The sequence below is a fragment of the Gorilla gorilla genome, chromosome 9 (genome assembly GCF_029281585.2).
Source record: "Gorilla gorilla gorilla isolate KB3781 chromosome 9, NHGRI_mGorGor1-v2.1_pri, whole genome shotgun sequence".
Classification (NCBI taxonomy): domain Eukaryota; kingdom Metazoa; phylum Chordata; class Mammalia; order Primates; family Hominidae; genus Gorilla; species Gorilla gorilla.
The window spans coordinates 39,465,793-39,490,366 of NC_073233.2; the positions used below are offsets into that span (position 1 = coordinate 39,465,793).

Sequence of the window (24,574 nt, forward strand, 5' to 3'; positions counted from 1 at the left end):
CACTACTGGATATCTACCCAAAGAACAACTCTATGGAAAATAGTATGGAGATTTCTCAAAGAACTAAAAATTATATTTTAGCTACATCAACTGTATATGTAAAAAAAAAACTATACAAATACTTACACGCCTTTTAGGAAATTGATGTAATCCACCCAAATCTAAGAAATAAAATAAAATGTTAATATCTTTCTTGGTATTTTTACATTTAAGTGCATATATTAAAAAGTTTTAACTCTACCTGATAGGACATAATTTCCATTCCAATTTTATCCAGTGCAAAGTCATATGCTTGAGCCATTTTTTCTCTGAAATGAACATGAAAGACGTGGTTTTTAAATTTTTTTGTTATTAAAATTTATCTACAATTAGGCCAGACATGGTGGCTCAGGCCTGTAATCCCACTGCTTTGGGAGGCCGAGGCAGAAGGATCACTTGAGACCAGGAATTCAAGACCTGCCTGTGCAACATAGCAAAACCCAGTCTCTAAAAAAATAAAAATTAAAAAAATTAGCTGGGCATGGTGGCGTGCACCTGTAATCCTAGCTACTCAGAAGGCTGAGGTGGGAGGAGTGCTTAAGCCCAGGATTTCAAGGTTACAGTGAGTTATGAATGCACCATTACACTTCAGCCTGGGTGACAGAGCAAGACCCTGTCTCTAAAAAAAATTAAAAATAAATTATTATTTGAAGATAGACATGGTGGTTCATTCCTGTAATCCCAATGCTTTGGGAGGCTGAGGCAGGAGGATCATCTGAGGCCAGGAGTCGGAGACAAGCCTGGGCAGCACAGTGAGACCTCGTCTCTATAAATAAATAAATAATAAATGTATATATAACTAAAATGTAGCTTCTGATCACAGGATCAGAACAACATTTGAACATTCTCTATAAACAAAAATTAAAGACATCTTTGTAAGTATATAAAGTCGTTCTTTGATGTTAAGCTTGTCAATATCATAAATTGTTTCCTTTATCTACTGCTTGTGAGCTTATCAAAAATAAGGCTCATGTCTTACTTATCTTTATATCATTTAAGTTGCATAATTCTATACATAGCAGATTCAAATGTGGAAATTTGTGGTTCTCTCATTAATGAGACATTAAGATCTTTAGCTCTAAAGTAAAATGTAGAAATCTGGAAAGTATAGTTTTATTAAAATGCAACTTATATTAAAATGTAAAGGGTACATTAGGGAAAAAGAACTTCCACTTCAATATAAGACAATAAACAGACCAGGTGTGGTGGTTTATGCCTGTAATTCCAGCATTTTGGGAGGCTGAGGCAGAATTGCTTGAGCTCAGTAGTTTGAGACCAGCCTAGGGACATTAACTTACGCTTGAGACCCTGCTACGTTTGGAGTCTCAAACATAAGGAGACCCCATCTCTACAAAAAAATAGAAAAAAAATCAGCCAGGTGTGGTGGCTCTTGCCTGTAGTCCCATCTACTTGGAAGGCTGAGGTGGGAGGATCACTTGAGCCCAAGAGGTTGAGGCTACAGTGAACCCGTGATTGTGCCACTGCACTTCAGCCTGTACGACAGAGCTGAAACTCTGTCTCAAAACACAAAAATCATAACAAAAAGTATAATCAGGAAAAGACAATAAAGACAGAATTTCAGTAACAGACATAACTTGCCTGTTAGTTACATAGAAAAATGGACCTCAGAAGAAGGTCCATTATTTAGATTTGGCAAAGATGGGGAGGTGGGTATAATTCGGAGTGGGGATGGCAACTTCACAATACAATTGTCAGAGATCCCTTATATCACTATAATTGTCAGAGACCCCTTAGATCACTTAAGTAGCACATTGCATTGTGACCTCACAAAAGTGGTACTAGCACAAGTATGAAGATGGTTTTTGAAAAAATTTGGCAACAAGTCTGTCAACAAAGTGGTTTGGTGTTGCAATTATACAGTGTTTCAGTATAGAAAGGGCTTGGGCGATTCAATTCTCCAGAGTAAGACTCATGCCAGTGACTTTCTTTGAAGCACTTTTTTCAAGGTTACTAATTCTTAGGAAATCCTGACTTTTCAAATCCTGATAATTCTTCCCACTTGGGGCTAACAGAAGGTGTGAGTTTATGTGGGATTAACTGTGTGCCTGGAGATGACTTGCATTCTTAAGATCCTGGTTTCACTTACTTGTAACTTGGTAGTTTACCCTTGGTTTCTCGGACATATGAAAGATAACACTTCCATAAATCAATGTGCAAAACCTTCATAAGGCATCTCTGAAATAGCTTTAAATACAAGAATATATTATCAGAATCCAGTTAAATAAATTTCACATGGACATAGATGAAATGGAACATTAAAAACACAAATTCAGCTCCCTTTATGAATTTATCTCTTATAAATAAAAAGCAAATAATTTCCCCATTTTCAGTTTAGATAATTAAAATGCTTCTCATGATTTGTCAGGGGAGTATAATTATTTTCTTTTCCTTTTCCAAAACTTTTATGATGAACATTTTCAAGCATATAAAAAAGCTGAATAAGTACAATTAACTTGTAAAAATTCACTATCTAGATTCAATTATTATTAACATTTTACTACATCTGTCTTATACATACTAGGTTTTAAGTTAAACTTCAATATAAAATTCAAAGTATTTGAGGACTCACCTTTTCAACCTTGTCATAATTTTTAGCTTTAATCTGAAGAGAAACAGAAAAATATAGAATTAATACTATTTTTTTAGAGCATCAATCTGAATTTTTGACCAATTTTTAACCAACTTTGCAAATTCATCCCTATAGTCTCTTATTTTTTCTGTTATTTTCAAAAATAACAGAAGTGTGAAGCAAACATGGATAAAATGCATTGTAAATATACCTGTGTAAATTGAATCTATATGGATTTTCATACATTTACATAGAAATTTTGTGAATTTAATAAAATTCTGTAAAAGTCATGAGATAAATACAGAAATATATACACACCCGATAGGTCTACCTGAATAGGATGTATCCACTGAAGAAAAACTTAAGGCTTTCCTTTCCCTGTATAGCTACCAGAACAATCCGAGCGGCAAAAAAGATTTGCAAATTTGGACTACATATAAACATTCAGTCACACCATCAACCTACTATATTGCAGATATTGTGCTAGGCGTGGGGGCTACCACTGTGAACAAGACAGGTCTGCCCCTGCCCTCATAGAGCTTACAATCTTATGGGGAAAATAAGACAACGAAGTGGAAGGTCATTGTAAGATATTATGGTTAAGTGCTAAAATGAAGAAAGTACTGGGTGCTACAGCATTTTGGAAGAGCAAAAGACTTAGACTTGGGGAATTGCAAAAGATTTCCGGGAAAAAGATAACTTTTTCTAGGAGAATCTGAGCTATTTGCTGAAGAAAGGGAAGAGTTATTCCAGGCAGGAGAAATAGCATGTGCAAAGACCAAGATTAAATACTATTAGATTTCTCTTTTCTTTGAGTATTTTCATCACAGAGTGGGTGGGGTTAGGTGCTCAACTGTGTTAATCAGCAAATCTGTTTCACCCAGATAGGTAAATAAATATTTTGGCTGATTAGAGAAGTTTTGGTCCTTTTATCTAAAGTAGTACAGTAATAGAGTAGTATTCCCAGTTTTATGGCTTAAACTACTGCAGGTGAGAATGCTGATGACAGTCTTTTTTGCTTTTGCTGATAACTTGTTCTCTTCTGGACTTTTTTATCTTGATCTTTAGAGTTCATAAATTTTAGCACACACTTAAACACAGCTCTTTGTACTTTGAAGCAGTTCAATCAAGGCTCTGGAGTCAGACCTCTTAGGTTCACAATCTGGCTATCTACTTAACCTCTTTTTCCCTCAGTTGATTAAGGGGGATAATAATACCTACTTTGTCAGGGCTATTCTGAGCACTCAATGAGTTAATAAATGTGAAGCCTTTAGAATATTGCCTAGCAGGTTGAGCACTGAGTAATTATCATTTACTTTTATTACCACAAAATCTGCTTGGAACTCAGCATGCCCTTTGAACCCATATACTCAGGGCTTTTTTTAGGTCAAGAATAAGTGTCTCTCTTCTATTTGTTCCTTTTTTCTCCTTCTAGAACTATATACGTTAGATCTCCTGGTTCCGTCCTTGAAATCTGTTATCTTTACCCTTCCTTTGAATTTTTGCTCAAGGTGTTAAAATAGTTTGTCCAGTAGATTCCCCAGGCAATTCATTTAGGGCTCCATGTGACTATTCTCTTCCACTTAGCCTATTACCGTATTTGGTTCATACATAATGGTTTTAGACTCCAGAGTTTTTAATACAGCACTTTGAATCCTGTGTTCATATTACTTTGTTCCAGTTGTATTTCTCCTCTAGCAGCTCTATTTTGTTAAGGACCTGATAGTTTTAGTTTATATTCCTTTCTGGTTGGTGGATCCTTCAGATGTGCTATTATTTTTTCCTGCCTATTCACTGAAGCTGTGTTGGCAGTCCTAAAGTAGTAGAAATTGACCCTTCTCTACCATGACAGCTGTGTAGCAGGTGTAGGCAGCAAACAAGCTGCTGCTAGCCCTCTGCCAAGAAACCAGAAAGAAATCTCTACTCAAGAGTAGGGAGGACTCAGCCAAGAGGCCAGGCTGATGTCAACATTCGTCTGGGGTAAAGACATTTGAGGGGTTCCAAATTTTCTATGGGTCAGCTTCTTAGTCCTTTCCCTAGGCCCTCTACTGGGCCTCTTCTTTGAGATTCCCATAGAACCTGAAGCTTCCTTGCATTCGGCTGCTTGGCTTAGTAGAGGTAAATAGAGTGGGAATAAAGTAGGATGAATTTAAATCACCAGCTTCCTAGGTGCAGTTGAGATTATATACAGTTCACACAACTGGTCAGGAAAACCAAAGCTACCCATTGAGAAAATAGGCATAGAATATTAATAGTTAATTCCCAGAAGAGAAAATGTAAATGGTTAAAAGCTATATGACAATGTGTAAACTTCCAATGTGGGAAAGACAAATTAAAATAATAGATATTACTTAAAAACCATTAGAATGGCAAAAACTTACAAAGGTATTAACACTACTGAAGCCATGTAATGAAAAGGCACTTCATACACAGCTGGAGGAAATATGAATTGTTACAGCATTTTTGAAAAGCCATTAGTAACAGCTATTCTAATAAAAAAAAATGTATCTTTTGACGCAGGAATTCCACTCCTAGGATCTATCCTATAAAAATAAAAGCAGGCCGGGCATGGTGGCTCACGCCTGTAATCCCAGCACTTTGGGAGGCCGAGGCGGGCAAGTCACAAGGTCAGGAGTTCGAGACCAGCCTGGCCAACAGAGTGAAACCCTGTGTCTACTAAAAATACAAAAAATTAGCTGGACATAGTGGCCGGCGCCTGTAATCCCAGCTACTCGGGAGGCTGAGGCAGGAGAATCACTTGAACCCGGGAGGCGGAGGTTGCAGTGAGCTGATATCACACCACTGCACTCCAGCCCAGGCAAGAGACTCCATCTAAAAAAATAAAATAAAATAAAAATAAAAGCAACAGAATAGAGAGGTAATCGTACAAGATTACTTACTGTAAACTTTGTAGTAGCAAAAACAGTTTAAAAATCAAATGTCCACCAGTGGGGAAATAGTTTAATAAATTATGACGCATTCACATCATGGAATATTATGTATTCAGCTTTAACAGGTAATTGGGAGGGATTGCCACAAGATCTTATTGAATGAAAAGATAGTAAAATTTATATAATCTATCTTTATAAAATAAATAAAAATAAATCCTATATATGTTTATGTATTATTAGCATAGAGAAAAATAAGGAATACCCACAAGGTTGTTAAACATAATTATGGTTGGCAGGGTGATACGGGTGGATGCAAAAATAGAGACAAGACAAAAGACTTTACTATCATCTATGCATTTCAGTAAAAATTATGTCTATTATGTATATCTACGAAATAACCAAATTTTGCATACACCTCCCCAACAAAGTGGTCCTATATCTTGGATTCATCAATTATTTCTTTAATTGGTAAATTGGTATTAGCCCAATAAATGTATGTAGAAAGACACTTTTGACTAATATAGAAAAATTCTCTGATCTCTAGTACGTGGTCACTGATTGTCATTCATTAATGCAACCAGTAAATATTATTTGAGAGACCTTCTACAGAGCTGGTACTGGTGGCCTTACCACAATAGCTATAATCTCATTATTTTTTAAAACATCATTCATTAAAAAAATACTTTTAAAAATCATTGGCCAAGCACAGTGGCTCATGCCTGTAATCCCAGCACTTTGGGAGGCCAAGGCGGGCAGATCACCTGAAGTCAGGAATTCGAGACCAGCCTGGCCAACGTGATGAAACCCCGTCTCTACTAAAAATACAAAAATTAGCTGGGCATGGTGGCGCACACTTGTAATCCCAGCTACTCAGGAGGCTGAGGCAGGAGAATCACTTGAACCCAGGAAGTGGAGGTTGCAGTGAGCTGAGATTGTGCCATTTCACTGCAGCCTGGCTGACAAGAGCGAAATTCTGTGTGGAAAAAAAAAAAAAATCATCAATGTGCTTTGGAGATTAAATCTGCAGTGTGACAAAATGAAAAGAATTTGATCACATTGCATTAATTACTTCCTCTCTTACAGTCTCAGCTTTTCCACCTATAAAATGGGAATGATAATAACATCCATTTCAAAGGGTTATCAAGAATTAAAAAGAATATAAAGCATCTAGATATTCCAGGTGCCCATAAATCATACTAGTCAACAAAGCTATAAACTAAAGGAGTATAACTTTTCATTATATCTTCTCTAAACAGAACTATGTAAACCAAGTAGCCAGAAAGAGCAATGGTGTTACTATAATTGGCCCATTTGATGCAGAGGAAAAGTGCAGGCCATATTCAAATGGCATTATTGGTGAGACTAGCACACCAATACCCTGTCTTTAGCCATCCCACCACTAGTCCATTTTCCTTCTTTAAAAGATTATTATCCTATGTATTACTTACTAATATTTACATGAAAACATCTTAGCTATAAGTATTCTTAAATATATTTTTCATAGTTATGTGTATTTGTACAGGAATCCATTCTACCTGATAATCAAAGCCTGGTTTAAATTCTAAAAATAAAAAAAAATTCTTGATACCTAAGATTACTTTGTTTTGACATTTGGGATTCTCAGAACTTCCTGCCATTAATCAATAGAAAATGTCTCCATTTAAAGACCATTATAGGTCTCCATTTAAAGACCATTATAAACCACATTACATGTGGCTCACACCTGTAATCCCAGTGCTTTGGGAGGCCTCGGTGGGTGGATTGCTTGAGGCCACGAATTCAAGACCAGCCTGGCCAACATAGTGAAACCCCATCTCTACTAAAAATATAAAATTAGCTGGGCATGGTGGCGCATGCCTGTAGTCCCAGCTACTCGGGAGGCTGAGGCAGGAGAATCATTTGAACCCAGGAGGTGGAGGTGACAGTGAGCAGAAATCGCACCACACACTCCAGCTTGGGCAGCAGAGTGAGACTTTGTCTCAAAATAAATAAATAAATAAATAAATAAATAAATAAATAAATAAATAAGACCATTATATGCATACAAATAATTTTGCAAAACTTACTAAGACTTGCTTATATTTAATCTATTAAAAGTAGTGCATCATTTTCAATGACAGAGGCTCTTAATAGAATTAACTTTAAGCCAGGTGTGGTGGCATATGCCTGTAATCCCGGCTGCTTGGGAGGCTGAGGTGGGAGGATTGCTTGAGCCCAGAAGTTTAAGGCTGCAGTGTGCTATGATCACACCATTACATTTTCAGCCTGGGTGATACAGCAAGACCCTGTCTAAACAAACAAACAAACAAAAAACAAATAAATACTTATCTGGTACACATACTATCATAAAAATTTGTCATACAATTACATTACTTTTTAATGAATTATCCAAATTTTACAAAGATATGAAAAGTGTCTATTGAGAAAAAATAATAAATTTTTTAAATCTTCAACTTCCTTTTTTTAAATAGAAGAGTATGATAATTAGAATAGCAATATCAAGATCAATTAACCTTTAAGTTTAATTACATTCAAATCCGTGGTTATTGGCCAGGTGCAGTGGCTCATGCCTATAATCCCAGCACTTTGGAAGGCTGAGGTGAATGGATCTCTTGAGCCCAGGAGTTTGAGACCAGCCTGGGCAACATAGCAAGACCCCATCTCTGTTTAAAAAAAAAAATCAGTGGTTATCTTAGGGAGAGTAAAACAAGTATAACATGATGAGGAAACACAGATCTTTTCCCAATACTTTTGAATACTTCATATTTCCAGGCCTTTGTTAACTTCCACAATTATTTCCCAAGCATTAATTGGTCATCACGTATCTTTTGGAACTAAAACTATCCTCAGATAAATTATTGGAACTAATGATCACCTATTACTTAACAGGTTAAAACAAAATTAATTACTTAATTTTTAAAGTGTTAACTTTGCCAGAAAAGGTCTAATGACCCTTTGACTAACATCTATTTTTAACAGTTTAGACTAGCCATGTCCTTTCCCTGGAATATATTTATATTGAGATCTAAAGAAAGCATGATATTCACTTGTCCAAAAATAAATGAGTTTTTCCTAATGTTAGGAACATATTTCATGCTTCATTGGATGTTTTATGAAATGCTGATGTAAGTGCCGACAAAATTCACATTTTTCTGACCAGAGAAATAAAACTCTATGTCAACAGCATTTTGACAGGTTTCCTCAAATTCAATTTTTTCCCTTATCCCTTGGGGAAAAAAAAATCCCATAAAGTCAAAAGTTTTAAAAAGTATGCTGTTTTTAAAATCACCAGTTATAAGAATCATTATACAATTAACTCGAAATGGTTTAAAACCATATTTGAGGCTGGGTGCAGTGGCTTACACCTGTAATCCCAGCACTTTGGGAGGCCGAGGCGGGTGGATCACCTGAGGTCCGGAGTTTGAGACCAGCCTGGACAACATGGTGAAACCCCATTTCTACTAAAAATACAAAAATTAGCTGGGCATGGTGGCAAGCGCCCGTAATCCCAGCTACTTGGGAGGCTGAGGCAGGAGAACTGCTTGAACCCGGGAGGTGGAGGTTGCAGTGAATCGAGACTGCACCATTGCACTCCAGCCTGGACAAGAGCGAAACTCTGTCTCCAAAAAAAAAAATTGATAAATAAATTAACCTGACATAACTCTATAGAGGAACACCAAGAAGCTTTATAATCTAAAGGAAAAAGTAAGTCTCTATATACTTTGTGTAGGTTTTCACACAATAACCATTTGGGACAAGTCAACACTTAGGTTTTCAGACAGTACTGGGCACATAGGCACATAGGCACATAGGCAGGGCTAGGATCCATCTAAAGTGAGTTCTTATGGTAGTTGTTCACAATGTGAACAAATGAATAAATGAATTGCAGTCGCATTCCTAATTTGTTCCCTGCATCTTTTCTACTCTAAAGTATAGCACATAGACTTTCCTAGGACTTAAGACAATCATCTTAAACTGAATTTGAGATGCAGAGAAGCTGTCTGATTCTACTTGTATTAATTATCCAAAAAGCTTAGCCAAATCCTGAAATCTGAAAGCAAATGGAATCCTAAATATAAATTCATCTCCTGTTCATTTACTTTTTCACTACTCTTTTCAGCTACTCTCTAATCCCCTGCAACCTGAAAAATGTCTTGGAAGATTACAGAATACAAGTCGTTTTAAGGAATTTGGAAATATTGAAGAATGACATTTTAAGATCTACAAACAGGCTTTTAAGTTAGCTGCTGGAGTGGTTGCAGAATATTCTTCTTTCCACCACCCACTCCCAATTTTAAGGTAAAGAAATCAGGAAAGTAGTGTCTGCAAATAAATTCATTTTTATTTGACAAATAATTAAGTGCCTACTATGTGGCAGGCCCTTTTCTAGCACTGGAGATAAAGTGGTGGATTAAACTAAGTCATAACTCATGGAATTATATTTTGGTTATATTTTGGGAGGCAGCCACTACCTAAAGAATAGTTTTCTTTATCTGTACTTCCTAATTTTCCTATGATAAATTGTATTGTTTCTGCAATTTGTATTTTCATATTAAATATAGATATAAATGCCAGGTGTAGTAGTTCATGCCTATATCTCAGCATTTTGGGAGGCGGAAGGGAGAGGGTCACTCACTTGAGGCCAGGAATTTGAGACCAGTCTGGACAACATGGTGAGATTCTGTCTATAAAATTAAAAATATAAATATGTACATACAAATGTATACCTATAATATATACTGATTTAGATATAACAGGTTGGCCACAACCTCTACATGTCCTATAAACTTTCAATTATCCAGGCCCTTAAATATATCACAGAACTACTTGTCAAAAATGAGTGTAAATTATAGACCACTGTGAAGTATAGTTTAATTATGATTAAAATTGAAATGTGCTAAACAAAACTATGATTATCTTTGGGTCTAGATTAAATTTAGTTTCATTTTAATTCCTTGTACTAACCATTAGGTATTAATTAGTCTTCCACTTTCCCAAGCCAACTAAAAAGTATTTGTCATGTGTCCTTAGGATTTACCAAGTGGAAGTGGGGATGTGGACCTGAACTATTAAAGAGTTTATGACCCAGTTGAAAACATAAAACTAATGATGGAAACAATAAAGGACTAAATTTAAGTTTAAATTATTTTGTGTATGCTCTATGTCCTATAAGATTCAGAGGAAAAGGTGTTCCATGCAAACTAGAGTTAACAAGGAAAGCTTCACTGAGCAGATGGTATCCAGGCCATTAATGAAAAAAAGGAGTCTGTACAAGTCAGTGAAACAACATGAGTTTCTTTAGTTTTCGGTGGAATAATGAGGACATCCAAGCAAGAAAAAAAGAATATGCATAGGAAAAATAAGTTGGCTGATTATGGTGAAGGTCCATTACAGAGGGCATAAAAAGGCAGAGTTAAATCTGACACACAGAAAACCTTATTGAATCCCACTGAGGTTTTCCTGGCAGGTAAACAATGAGGAAAGTTGAAAAAAGATGGCTCATAAGTAGGTTAGGGAATACAGGCTGGGGAGAATACAGAGGTGGCTTTTAGTGCTATGGGATGAGACAAGCAGGTACTAGCTACAATAGGTAAGATGCTATTGCTGTCATCCTTAAGTGGGGTAATATTGGCTTTGGCTCAGAGAAGGTAGAACAAGGAGAGAAAACCAGTAATGTAGAGGGAAGAACAACAGACTTTTTTTTTTTAATGGGAACAAGAATGAAAAGTGTTATGAGAGTTGCTGTAAAGTTTACTTTTTATTAGGTTTATTATGAGGTGACATAACTCAGGTATAAATTGTCTAATTAAAGTTAGCAGATGGGGGTTGGTTTCATCAATAAGACAGTGGAATTAAAGATGCATATTTGTCATTTGTAAAAAAAACTTTTCTTATAAATATGTAGGGTATACAATACCTAAGGCATTAAGTATATTCTCTGAAGTAGAGAATATTCAGACAAGCAAAGACTCATTTCTCCAAACTATCCATTCCCAGGCAACAAAAAGGAAGAGAACCCCAGAGTACTTGACATAAGAAAAACAGGATAAAATAATATGTATGAAGTCAAAGATGAACATTATAAGAAAAAGGGATCTGGTGGAATATGCCACAGGTCAAAAATAAGGGTATACGAAGGATCTGGCAATAAGAAACTCATTGCTTATTACACACTTAAAAGTTGAAGCAATTCAGCTTCTTATAATTTAAAATGACTAAATACTGCTAATACTAGCAGCATTTATTAAATATTTAATGTTTGTAAGCACTACTCCAAGATTTTATATGTATTAACTCATTTAATCCATAAACAGCACTCAGGTAAAGTACTATTCCCTACTTAAAGATGAGAAAACTGAGGCACAAGGAGATTTAATAACTTCCCCCAGATCACACAACTGAGCTCTTAACCACTATACTATACTGCTCTCAGCACAATATATATATATATATGAGGATGTTCATTGAAAGAGTACACAGAAAATTTGAGAACCTATATTACCAAAAGGTAGAATGATTAAACTGTGCTTTGTCTAAGTAATTGTTTTGTCTAAACAATGGGATGAGATATAGATATATACACACCCACAGGAACTTTAAAAGCAATGATGTATAATACTGAATGGAAATATATCCATAGTACATTTAAAAAGTGAAATCCAAAAAATATATACTGAGTAGGAAGAAATGCACACAATAACTGTTGACCAAAACTATTTTCACTGGAAGGATTGAGACAATTTTTGTCTCAGTTACATTTTATTTTCATATCAATTTCACAAAGGAGAGAGTTGGGATTTTTAAAAAATAACTCAACATTTTCTTTTTTAACTCTAATCTCATGACAGATTAGGGATTTTTTTTTTTTTTTAATAAGAGAAAGAAAATTACAACTGATTTTGAACAGTAAGTTTCTCTTCGGAGTAATTCATTGGTATTTTTCTCTGAACATAAACATCCCCACTTTAAAATCTACTTTTAAATCCTCTCAAATTCTCAGCCAGGCCTATGAGGATTTAAAAAGTTAAATAAATGCTAGATAAATTAGACAATACTAATTTCAGTCAAGAATCTCAAAGGTAAAACCTTGGCTCAGATTTGATTTTGTCCCAATATATAGGGCATCTATCAACAACCATCACTTAACATTTATAGACTCAGCCTACTTTACTTAATAAACATCTAAACTCTGTAAATAACTTATCAACAGCATGCCAAACATTATCTTTCAAAGAATACTCTGTAATTTTTGGGTAAGAAAAATACAGCAGGGTATTTGCTTTTTGAGAAAAGTGAGTAATTTAGTCAGAAGTATCAAAATCACTAGTTAACATTCATGGCTCAATTGGTTTTGCTACTCTACCTCCCACTAGGTCATCTCCCCTGTCTCTCCTCAAAATTGCTGAGTGGCATAGATCTTTCTAAAGGTTAATTAAAATTGAGACTAAGAAATGTATACAATCATTTGAGACACTCCAGCTATCAGGAAAGTCAAGAAATCAAGTTCATAAACCTCTGATCTAAAAAAAAAAAAACAAAAAATGACATTAATTCCATACTGCACAGCCAGAATGGTAATCAAGTAGATTGCTAATTTGCTTCCCTCAAATGTCTAATATTAGTTTATTGCACATCAACTTATAGTCTTTTCTACCTTAATTTGCAGCTTTTGTGAACTATCATCTTAATAAAAGTCCTTCCAGGCAAACTTAAAATATTAAACAATATAACTTCTCTAGTATTACTACAGGAACTTTATATATTGCTTTATAAAATATTATAATATCTAATCTCACTTTTGTTTGCTGAGTTAATCTTCCATTAGTCACATGACTTTTTTTTAATGTGCAGAGGGGAAGTTGTTCAGAAAACCATTTACTTAAAACTGTTTATAATTCATTCATCTCTTACTGTACTTCTCACTACATACAAATTGAAAACTGCTGTTTAAAAATATTAGCAATTGTATTATCACTGGACAAAAGCCTTTAGTCATTTCCTCTACTTGAGATATTCTAGTTCACTAATCAAGACAATCTTTCCCATTTTGATAGAGATTCCTATCAGAATACTATTTCTCTTACTTAATTTTCAGTGTCATCCAATGAGTTCACATTTTTTTTCCATGTAACTTTCTTGTTGGCAATTTAATTCTAAGTACACTTTTATTTATTCTATGAAATCAAGTATAACATTTATAGTAGATACCCAGTATCATGAGTAATGCTTCATTTAACCTTTCTTAAAAATCACTTTCCAAAAACAGGATTAAACTTCCACAATGAAGTAGATACAAATTCAATGGATTGCTTTTCTGTATTTTTTAAGCAACTTGCCCACTCCTCTAGTTTTTACCTATCAGTAGAGAAGCATAATTTTAGAAATAGCCCATTTCCTCATTCTATAAAACTCACAGTATATTCCTCAGACTACTTTAGTTTTTATCAATACTGCTACTCCAATACTTTTAACTTTACATCAGAAATTATATTCTAATTCTATTCTGCAACTGTTTTTGATACCCTATCACTTTTTCCAAGAACATACCATCAACATTTGTATTATGACCCAATTCTAGCCTTCTCAATCCTATATGCATAGTTTATTTCTATTTTGTTGTTGAAGTGACCTAATTCCAAGTTCCTTTTTAGAAAATGCTTATCAAATAATCATCGTTTTCCCCAAAATTGTATATTTATTCAACCCTGTTTCTCTATTCTTGAACAAACTACACATTGGTCATATTTACTTAAATTCTGAAAGATTAAAAAATCATTACCCAGCTCAATTCAAAAGACCACACCAGCAACAGCAAACTTTGATAGTAAAATATGAATTCTAAAAGGTCAATCTAAAGAAACAATTATGACTATGTAAAAATACTGAAATAAAATTGTATTCATGCAAGAGATTCTTATAAAACAAAAACTGGAAACACTGTAAATGATAATTAGGACTGGTTAAACAGCATGTATCTAGGATGTACTACTGTGCCACCATTAAAAGCGATTTTATAGACTAAATAACACAAAAATATAGCTACCATGTGGAAAAAACAAGCTACAAAAAGTTAAGGTTTTATAGACAGATCTGGAAAAGTTAACTGTGATTAAGTTATAGTTCAAAGGTAGGGAGAATATGGTTTTTTTCTCCATTAGAGTTTTTTTCTTATAATAAACACATATATTACCCTTTTAAATAAGAAAAATGTTTTCCTTTTTGTAACAATCTTGACAAACTCCACTTTCCCTCCCATCTCTCAGGTTTCAATCACTTGATATTACTTCATTATGCTTGCCTTTTAAAATTCAACCACTTAATTCCAAAAATATTATTTGTGCATGTATTTAGGTTAAGTGTATTTTCTCAGTAGTCCATCTAGGTATTATTCTGCTTACTCAGAAAACAAGCGAGTCAACATAATTTAAAAAATTCCACGAAGGCATAACGTTTTTTATTTCACAGCACCTAGAACAAAGCCTAACATATAGCAGACATTCAATAATAATTGCTAAATAAATGTGGATAAAACTACCAGTTACTATTTGCATATTCATTCAAAAATAGATTTTAGATTATACTGTCTTAAATATCAAGGGAAATGAAAAATGTAAATGTATAACTTTTACAGAAAGGTCTTTATGAGTCCTATAATCCTTGTTAAAATATTAACTTAAAACCTTACTTCAATAAAAAGGTTTAGAAAGGGTGCAAAGTATAATGCTATCAGTAAATTCAGACTAAAATGGAGGAATAATTAAAGCTCTAATATGGATTTTGAAAGTTAGATTTTTCACAGGATTTCGATCTTTCCGTGAGCACACCCAAATCAATTCCATTTTCCATTACTTTTCTTGAATGAAAACATGATTTCTATTTGAAGCAAAAATGCTGTTTCAAATAGCCATGTAAAAGATGGGAAATTAGGAACTTTGGAGGTTTGAAAAGTAGACATAGCTAACCAATTAAGAAAAACAAAGAAAAAATTCAGGTAAACATTAAGTTCCAGGAGAATCAAGAAGATTTAGACGTGAATTTCTTTTTTCTAATGGGCATGTTCCAAAATTGAAATTTTGGCTCTATTTTAATGGCTTCAGTCTACGTACTTATCTCCAGAATATCTATAAAATTATTTCATAAAATCTACTAGATTTTAAAACTTTTTCCTAACTTTATGAATTCCTGAGTGCATTTCTCCAAACATGGCCACATTTAAAGGCTTAACGAAAACATATCCTATTTTCTCTGGAATCTTATTTTATAGTTTGAAATGTTTGTATTTCATTTTACCTCCTCTAATTATATTTGTGATATTTTCCAAAGTGATGCCACCAAAGGTAAAGAATTAAGTTCAAATACTATATGGAAAGCTGCCATGAAGGCTTTAGTAGGCAAGAATGAAATGAAGATTATATTGATATTCCTGCTCTAAGAACAGACCCTTATGGTGCTGTCATTAAAATGTAAAGACAGTTGAAGGGAAAAAAACCTAAATGGCAAGCTCTGGGTTAAGGTGGTGATACTTTCACCAGCAAATGAAGTCTGCAGTGGAAGGCTCCCCAAATCTAATAAACACATATGGCCATTCTTCCTAGTTGATTCTACTATACAGGTCTAATTTTGTCCATGACTACTATAACAGGTCAGTAGAGATATCAGATTATCAAAAGCTGTGACATGTAAGAAATAAAAAAATTAAATTAACAACAACAACAACAAGTTTCCTAAAGCTGTTTCTCAAAGAAACTGAGCTCCTGGCAGCCCTTTCCCAGTCAATACCTAAACCTGAGGAAGGAAAGGAGAACAGGCATAAAACCACTTTTCTCCCCATATCCCATCATCCTACTGCAAAATGCACAGAAACAAGATATAAAATAATCTATGGATTAGCTTTCAAATTACTACAATTGAGATACATTGTTGGATAGCAAAGTGTGCATGTTGAAAACCAAATTCTATAAAGTATTTAATTAGCTCACCAATGGGAAAGAAAACTGGTTTTGAAATGTTTACTGTTAATAGAATATAATCCTTATATATAAACTCACTTCAAAAGGATCTGATTGTTGAAAGATGCCTTCATGATTTTGATATCTCTATATACATGACCTTATTATTCTCTATATACATGACCTTATTGAAAATCTGTAATGTGAATCAAGATTTTTCTTCATAACTATTTCATAAGCAAATCAGTTTTCAGGAAAAAAATATATATGTACAAAACTATTTTCATTATATAACAGTATGTGAGTCTCCTCATGTCTAATGTTGAGATGCAACATAAAAAGCTTAAAAAGATGAAAAAAATAATTTGCAAACATTAAGACTTAATTTAAATGGGAAATCAGAGGTTTGGCCAACAAAAGAAATACTTAAGCACAAAACACACATTTGAAAGAAAATATAGGCCGAGCATGGTGGCTCAAGCCTGTAATCCTAGCACTTTGAGAGGCCAAGGCTGGTGGTTAGATTGAGTCCAGGAGTTCAAGACCAGCCTGAGCAACAGAGCAAGACCCTGTCTCTACAAAAAAATACAAAAATTAGCTGGGCATGGTGGCGTGCACCTGTAGTCCCAGCTACTTCAGGGGCTGAAGTGGGGGCATTGCTGGAGCCTAGGAGGTGGAGGCTGCACTAAGCCGTGATCACACACTGCACTCCAGCCTTGGCAACACAGTGATATCCTGTCTCAAAAAAAAAAAAAGAAAAGAAAAAAGAAAAGGAAAGAAAAGTATGTAAAACAGGTCAGTAAGAACATCAAAATAACAAAGGAAAGTATGTTCTTTTATCTCAGAACATATTTATCATTCCTTCCATCCTGACAATGAGAAAAACAGGTAAAGCAATAAATGTAACACATTATTTAAATGTTTTATCAAAATTATTTCAACTTCTAAATGGGAAATTGTGCTAACATTAAAAGTTTCCCTTAACTTCCCTAATGTGCTCTTGTAAAGAAGAAAAAAAAAAACAAAAAAATGGACTAGAGAGATTAGTTCTCAGAAAAAGAAATCCAAAGGGCTCTTAAAAATGAAAATATGCTCAATCTCATTCATAAGGGAAATGCAAATGAAAACCACACTGAGATGACCATTTTTTACTTATAAGTACTGGCAAAAATTAAGATTATAAAACATTGTGTAAAGAGGATTTGGAAAAATGGGCCCTTTACAGGATTATCAATGAGATTTAAAACTATGACAACCTCTGTGGAAGAACATTAGGAAACAGAAAATTCAAATAAACCCCATATACTCTTTGATCCAGCAATTCCATTTCTAGGAATTTAATCTACAAGAATATTTACACAAATGGAAATGATATGTACACAATTACTGCAGTACCGTCTGTAATAATATATAAGACAGGGAAAAAACTTACATGTCCTTCAGTAGGAGACAAGTTAAAAGAAATACAGAATATTATGTACTTGTAGAAAAAGATTTCCAAAACCTACTTTCTTAATTAAAAAAAGGTACAAAACAAAATGTAATAGATATTTATTAATGTAAAGGACAGAACACATGAATGTATGTGCATTAAACATCTCTAGATTCTGAACATTGTCTCTGAGGGGAACCGGTGCCTCAAGAACAGGGGTAGGTGACTTTTCACTGTAGGTTCCTTTTGTTATCTTCTGATTTTTGAACCTTATTTTAATATATACACATATACATATGTGTATACATATATGAATATAAATACACATATATATGGAATGTCTAGGTGACATATAACTTTTGAGTTTTTACATTTAAACACATATCTATATTTTCATCAATTCTCAAAACCATATTCCAAAAACCCCCAAAATGTTAAAATTTGCAAAAAATGTACAAATAAAACATAATATGCATTATGCATACAGAAATTAGATGTATAATACTGTCAAAACTAACATTTTTTAATGTAAAGGATTACCTTTGCAGCCTCTAAACATAGTATAATTTAAGCATTTAAAAAAGAAAACTATCAACCGTAACACAAACTGGTAAAGTCCAGAGGCACTACCATAAAAATTTAGTTCATTTAGTTAATTTCCAAACCTAAAAAATGAATACTAATTAATGGAATTTGACACTGGCATAACTCAAGATTATTAAAAATACTAATTTCCAACCAAGTCAAAGGGTTATTATAAATATTTAACAATAAAATTGAAGTGATATACTTGGGTAAAAATTTAACTGAAATTCAGCATTTCAGAAACTACTTGTTCAATGCCCGAACTGTAAACTTGTGGCACTAAACCAATCAAGTGAGATTTATAATTCTACTTACAATAAACATAAAAATAAAACTCATAATCATTTTTGCCCTGAAAAAAGTGAAGCTAAAAACAGACCACCAATTCGAATTCCAATAAGAGTCCTTTCACTTATGAAAACTTTCATTGGAACAGAGTGACTTTAGGCTAGGAAGCAAACATGAAGAGAAACCTGGATACTTAATAAATGAGCTTGTAATTTAATATATATATTTAAGTTATACCTACAATTGGACATGTTCAAAAATGCATGTGTAACTTCCACAATGGTATTTTATTAACATGACTCTGGGTACAGAACTTTCAAGTTGACAGCTATTTTCTTTCAGCAAACTGAAGAGTCAATTCCACTGTCTTCTAGCTTCCCTTGTTGCTGTGAAGTTACCAACCTTACTGCCATTCCTTTGAAGGTCATTTATCTTTTTGTTTCCAACCATTTATGTGATTTAAGAAAAAAAACCTTTAGTTTTCTATAGTTTCATCCTCATGTGTCCAGTTGTGAATTTTTAAAATTACTGCTTGGGATTCAATGAGCATCTTGAATCTGTTGAAGCCTTCAATCATTCTGGAAATTTCTCAGTATTTCTCTCTTCAAATTGTGCTTCCGCCCCATGTCGTTCCTCTACTTCTAGAACTTCAAGTAGACACATTTTCACGTTATCAATTTGTGTCTCAGATATCCCTTTCATATTTTCCATCTAATTGGCTCTTTAAGCTCCATTCTGGATGCCTTCAGTTCTCCAATTCTCTCTTCACCTGTGTTATTAAGCTAATCTTATCTAAATTCTAGTTTCTGAAGTCTTTGGAGGTCTGTTTCTGATGTATGTGGTTTCCCTATATGCTTATTTTTAACAACTGATCTGTTCCTTTCCCTTCAAAGATTATTTGTGGAAACTCTTTGAGGCGTAGGAAGAAGGTGCATTCCTCCAGAAAGGGTATGAATAAGCTATTACCACCTATTAGGGGTATAATTCAGGCTGAGTCTACTTTACATACATGGCTTCAGTTTTTCTGAATCATTCTCAGGTGATGTTTATTCACACAAATCCACATAAGGAACATCTCAGGATTCCCCCATTCTGCTCTACTCAGACGGACGCAACTTTTCTCAGTCCCTTACAGGTAGGAAGGTGGCATGGATTTACTTCTAGATCACTGTCATCCTGAGTGTAGCTTTTGGAGCACATAGTGTAAGGGGAAAGGATATCCCATTGGACACTGTACCTTGGGCAGGCCTTGGGTTTTGACTTTTGCTGCCTGAGGTCCTGAAGCGTTTAAAATTGAAGCTCAAGTCTTCCCAGTTTGGCAGTTGCTTTCAGGGCCAAAACAGTTTAGGCATTCTGCTTATCTCCTCGAGTTCCTTTTTTCTCCCTCCCCAGTACATTAGGCTTTGACCTGGTAATTCCTTAGTGCTGTAAGTTCAATGTTAATAAGACATTCTTAAAATTCTACCTAGCAGCCTTAGCTGTTTTCAGTGAGAGAGCTAATCTGAGTAACCTAACTCACCATATTACCTGCTAGTCTCCTTCATAGTATTTTATTAATATCAAGCTTTCAAAAAGATTAGAAAAAAAATGTGTGCAAACTCCCTTGAAAAGTAACTAAAAACTCTAAAATCCAATGTTCACTGAGGCACTAAATTCCAAAAGTAATCTATTAAAGAAGCCAGATCTGGTAAAAATCTGGTCAGGCACAGTGGCTCATGCCTGTAATCCCAACACTTTGGGAGGCTGAGGCGGGAGGATTGCTTGAGCCCAAGAGTTCAAGACTAGGCTGGGCAACTTAAGACCTTGTCTCTACCATTAATCAGGCGTGGTGGCCTGCAACTGTGGTCCTGGCTACTCAGGAGGCTGAAGTGGGAGGAACACTTCAGCCCACACAGTGGAGGTTACAGGTTACAGTGAGCTGAGTTCAAGCCACCGCACTCCAGCCTCGGTGACAGAGTAAGAACCTGACTCCAAAAAAAAAAAGTATAAATCTTTCTCTTATGTTATACATCAACATAATTCTAAATAATGTGAAAGCAGCTTACTCTGAAATACTTAAATATTTAGGGGTATTAGACAATTCAAAGGAACAGTTTCTTTTTAGTGTTCTAAAAATAAAGATATTTTTTTAACCTGTCACAGTAAAGGTATCAGCCTATCACAATTTTATATTCATGAAAATACATCGTTATAAACTGAAATAACTCATTTTACTTTCTTTGAGACCTTTGAATTTTTAGAAATTCAACTTGTAAAATACAATTATTTCCCACTGTGGATTTTTAATTCAACAAGTATTCATAGTGCCATTATATGCCAAGCATTATTGTAGCTTCCTGGAATATAGCAACATACAAAAGAGACAAACTATAAGTAAATTATTCAGTACATTAGGTGATGAGTATTATAGGGGAAAAGTAGAACTTGGTAAAGGATAAGGAGTTCTGCAGGGGATAGAAGTGGCAATTTTAAACAGAGTGGTCACAGTAGATCTCAATGAGAAGTTAACATTTTTGTAGATCTGAAGAAAGCAAAGCAGCTATCTGGAAAAATATCTTTAGAACAGATAAAAGAGCTAATGTAGACAAAAGCCCTAAGGGAGGAATGTCTGGAATAAATTTAAGGAACATCAAGGCCAGTGTAAGGAACATCAAGGCCAGTGTGACTAGAGAAGAGACTTTACTATTAATATGTGGATTATCTATCATGCAGACATTATGCACAAATTTTTATACTTGTGGGTATCCTAGCATTTAATAATTTTCTACTAATTATTAAATCAGCCTACCTGAATGTACTAAAAAAACCTGATTCTTAAACATACAAATGTTAGGCTTTTCACATAATTACTAAGAATACAGATATAAATTCATTTAAAATTCATCAATTTAAAAAATTGTATCAGAACTCTAATTCAGTGATCAAAGTTCCATTATAATCCTCATTTACTCTTAACACCCATAAAAACATTTTATTTCATGTAATACCACTGTCTTTTAAAAAATGTTATTACTATTACATCAACACATTCTTATTAATATTTCTCTCCTCATATCACCTAGGTAGGCAATTCTCCCTAATTTTTGGATATTACAAATCAATAAAATTAGAAAAGAAAATTTAGAAACTGACATGATCTGCCAACGTTTTTGAGTTTTATTTTCTTTTTCTGAGACAGAGTCTTGCTCTGTCGCCCAGGCTAGAGTGCAATGGCACGATGTTTTTGGGTTTTGAGAGATGTTTGGAAACTACTGTTCTTGTGCTTTCGCTTTTCTCAATTTTAACCAGTCTTTAGGTATTCCAAAAGTATCCAGAAGACATCAAAACATTTTACAGGGTTCTGTTTAAAACTAAGTTTCAGACTTTGATACTAGAATCAGTAAAATAAGTAGTATCTCTTAATCTTGGTTATTAAATATTTGTCCCTTTGGTAAAATTATCCCTTTTAGTAAACACATGCAAATTAACTTAAATATTTATCCAAAAGGGGGGAAAACTTTCCATTTTTTCATTTAAAAAATTCATATAAAATAAGCAATCTTTTTTCTGTACAAAATAAGTCAATTTAGAAACTGTATGTCATTGGATAAGCTAGACGCTGACAATGTGGTATCTTAGGATTCCCATTTAGTAAAAACAAATTTTACTCATGGTAAAAACATTTCTAGGAATCAAACTCATGCAACTTCTCAGGGTTAACCTACTATGGAAAATAACCAATTTTTTATCTTATGAAATGTTTTTCCCCCTCTCAAAAAGTGAAAACTCTGGCCAATTACTGTCATATTTTCCTCAATCGCTGTGAAGACTATTAAAGGGAAAATTTTATGGCTTCTTAATTGTATTAGTTTCTCAATACTCAAATAGAAACTAAAAATAAAGAAAAAGAAACCGAAAGAGAATTTATAAATCAACATGTAATTTTTTTTTTTTTTGAGAATTGAACAGGAAGCTTCCACAGTCATTTAACTTATAAATTTATGTAGGTATTTGAGTAAAATAAGGGCCCAGAATTATAAATGATATCTCAACTTAAGCTCTTCCTAGAGCAAAATTACAGCCAACTTATTAACCTAGCAATTATTTCAGATGTTCATGCTTATTCTCCAATTATTCTCCCTCATTGCTTAGTTACAATTCTAGATGAGCTAATGACCATTAAGCTCATATTTCTATAATATTTCTATATTATTCTCATATTTCTATAACGTTCATGTAAGCCACAAGTCATCTGCTTTAATATACTGGGAATGACTAGAAGCAAAATTCAGCTTAAAAATTAAAAAAACACGCCATTCATCTATTTCTAAAATGTAAAAAATTATAAATCATCAAGCTAAAATTGTTTCAACTCATCAAATAAAGCATGTTTTCTCCCTTTCCTTTAAGGCCTCTGCACTGGCAGTCTCTTTGCCAGGTATTCTCTGCTTAACTCATACATGTACTTCAAACCTCAGTTCACAAGTCCTGTTCTTCCAGATTTCCTTGACTCACCATCCCCCATCTTCCCATGCAGTGTCTGGCATGCATTTACACAACAGATACTGGAAAAGTTAATAAATTTTAGAAGCAATTTAGGAAGATAATGTCCTCATCTTCCCTGAAAAAATAACGTGGATGGAAGAACCTGAAAAAAGACATTTTCAAAGTCTAACTCTGTTGCCCAGGCTGAAGTGCAGTGGCATGATCTTGGCTCACTGCAACCTCCGCCTCCAGGGCTCAAGTAATTCTCCTGCCTTAGCTTCCCAAGCAGTTGGGATTACAGGTGCACACCACCACACCTGGCTAATTTTTGTATTTTTAGTAGAGACGGGGTGTCACCAGGTTGGGCAGGCTGGTCTTAAACTCCTGACCTCGAATGATCTGCCCGCCTCAGCCTCCCAAAGTGCTGGGATTACAGGCATGAGCCACCAAGCCCAGCCTACTTTTTTTTTTTTTTTTTTTTTTACCTATATCCACATAAAAACCTATAAAAATATACAGATGGTGGGGGGGGGGGGGGTCTACAAAGTTACCACCAGATGACTTTTCTTGAGAATCTCTAAATTCAACAGCCAACTGTACTATTGAAAAAAAGGTGTTAATACTTTGGACAATTTTATGTGACTATAACCCAGGCAAATACGTCAGTAGGCATCAGTAAATTTCATTCTACTAAAAGGCCACAATTTTTGGGAACTTTTAAGGACTAGTCCTCCACATACAAAATTACTTTCCAAGGTTTGCTAAGAATGCAATTCTGCATTTTTAGTTTGCACAGTCTCCTAAAAATGACAAACTGCAGCTTGTAAACTTTTCTTCTTACCCATAAAAGTATCTTACAAGCATAACTGAATACACTAAAGTAAAATTCCAAAACACTTCAACTGTGGGATGCTTAGAATTGCAAACTGTTTTATAGGTAAATAATACAAATTCTGATGCAACATCATAGTGGTTTACTTACAATCAACTGAGGAATATCAGGTAGCTACACGAAGATACTTGAGTTTTCAGTAGCATAGACTGGAGATGTGCTCAAAAAGTTTATCTTGAATCCCTAAGCCTGATGCACCACAAATTACAAATAACTGGAAATAAAGATTTAGTTTTAATAAATCAGATTTTCCCATTAACTAGAAAAGTCAAGATCCTTTTAATATTTTTAAATACAGAGCTAGATATTGTGCCCCTCTTTCATTTTTATTTTTCATAAAATTTCATAATCTCAATTAGTAAAAACTTCCTTTTAGATCAGGCTGGGCATGGTGGCTCATGCCTGTAATCCCAGCATTTTCGGAGGCCTAGGCGGGTGGATCAC

At 34.3% G+C, this 24,574-nt stretch overlaps 1 protein-coding gene across 2 annotated transcripts in view; it reads right to left on the minus strand.

The window, feature by feature from the left end:
* The window catches only part of CSTF3 (cleavage stimulation factor subunit 3), a 76,737-nt gene that overhangs the window by 20,841 nt on the left and 31,322 nt on the right, over positions 1-24,574 (minus strand). For both annotated transcript variants that reach the window (XM_031015928.2, XM_055356545.2), the window contains 4 exons: positions 2,630-2,662; positions 2,147-2,244; positions 242-308; positions 127-161 (listed from right to left, as the gene is read on the minus strand). In XM_031015928.2, coding sequence (XP_030871788.1) covers positions 127-161; positions 242-308; positions 2,147-2,244; positions 2,630-2,662 — 233 coding nt within the window. The remainder of the gene's footprint in view (positions 1-126; positions 162-241; positions 309-2,146; positions 2,245-2,629; positions 2,663-24,574) is intronic.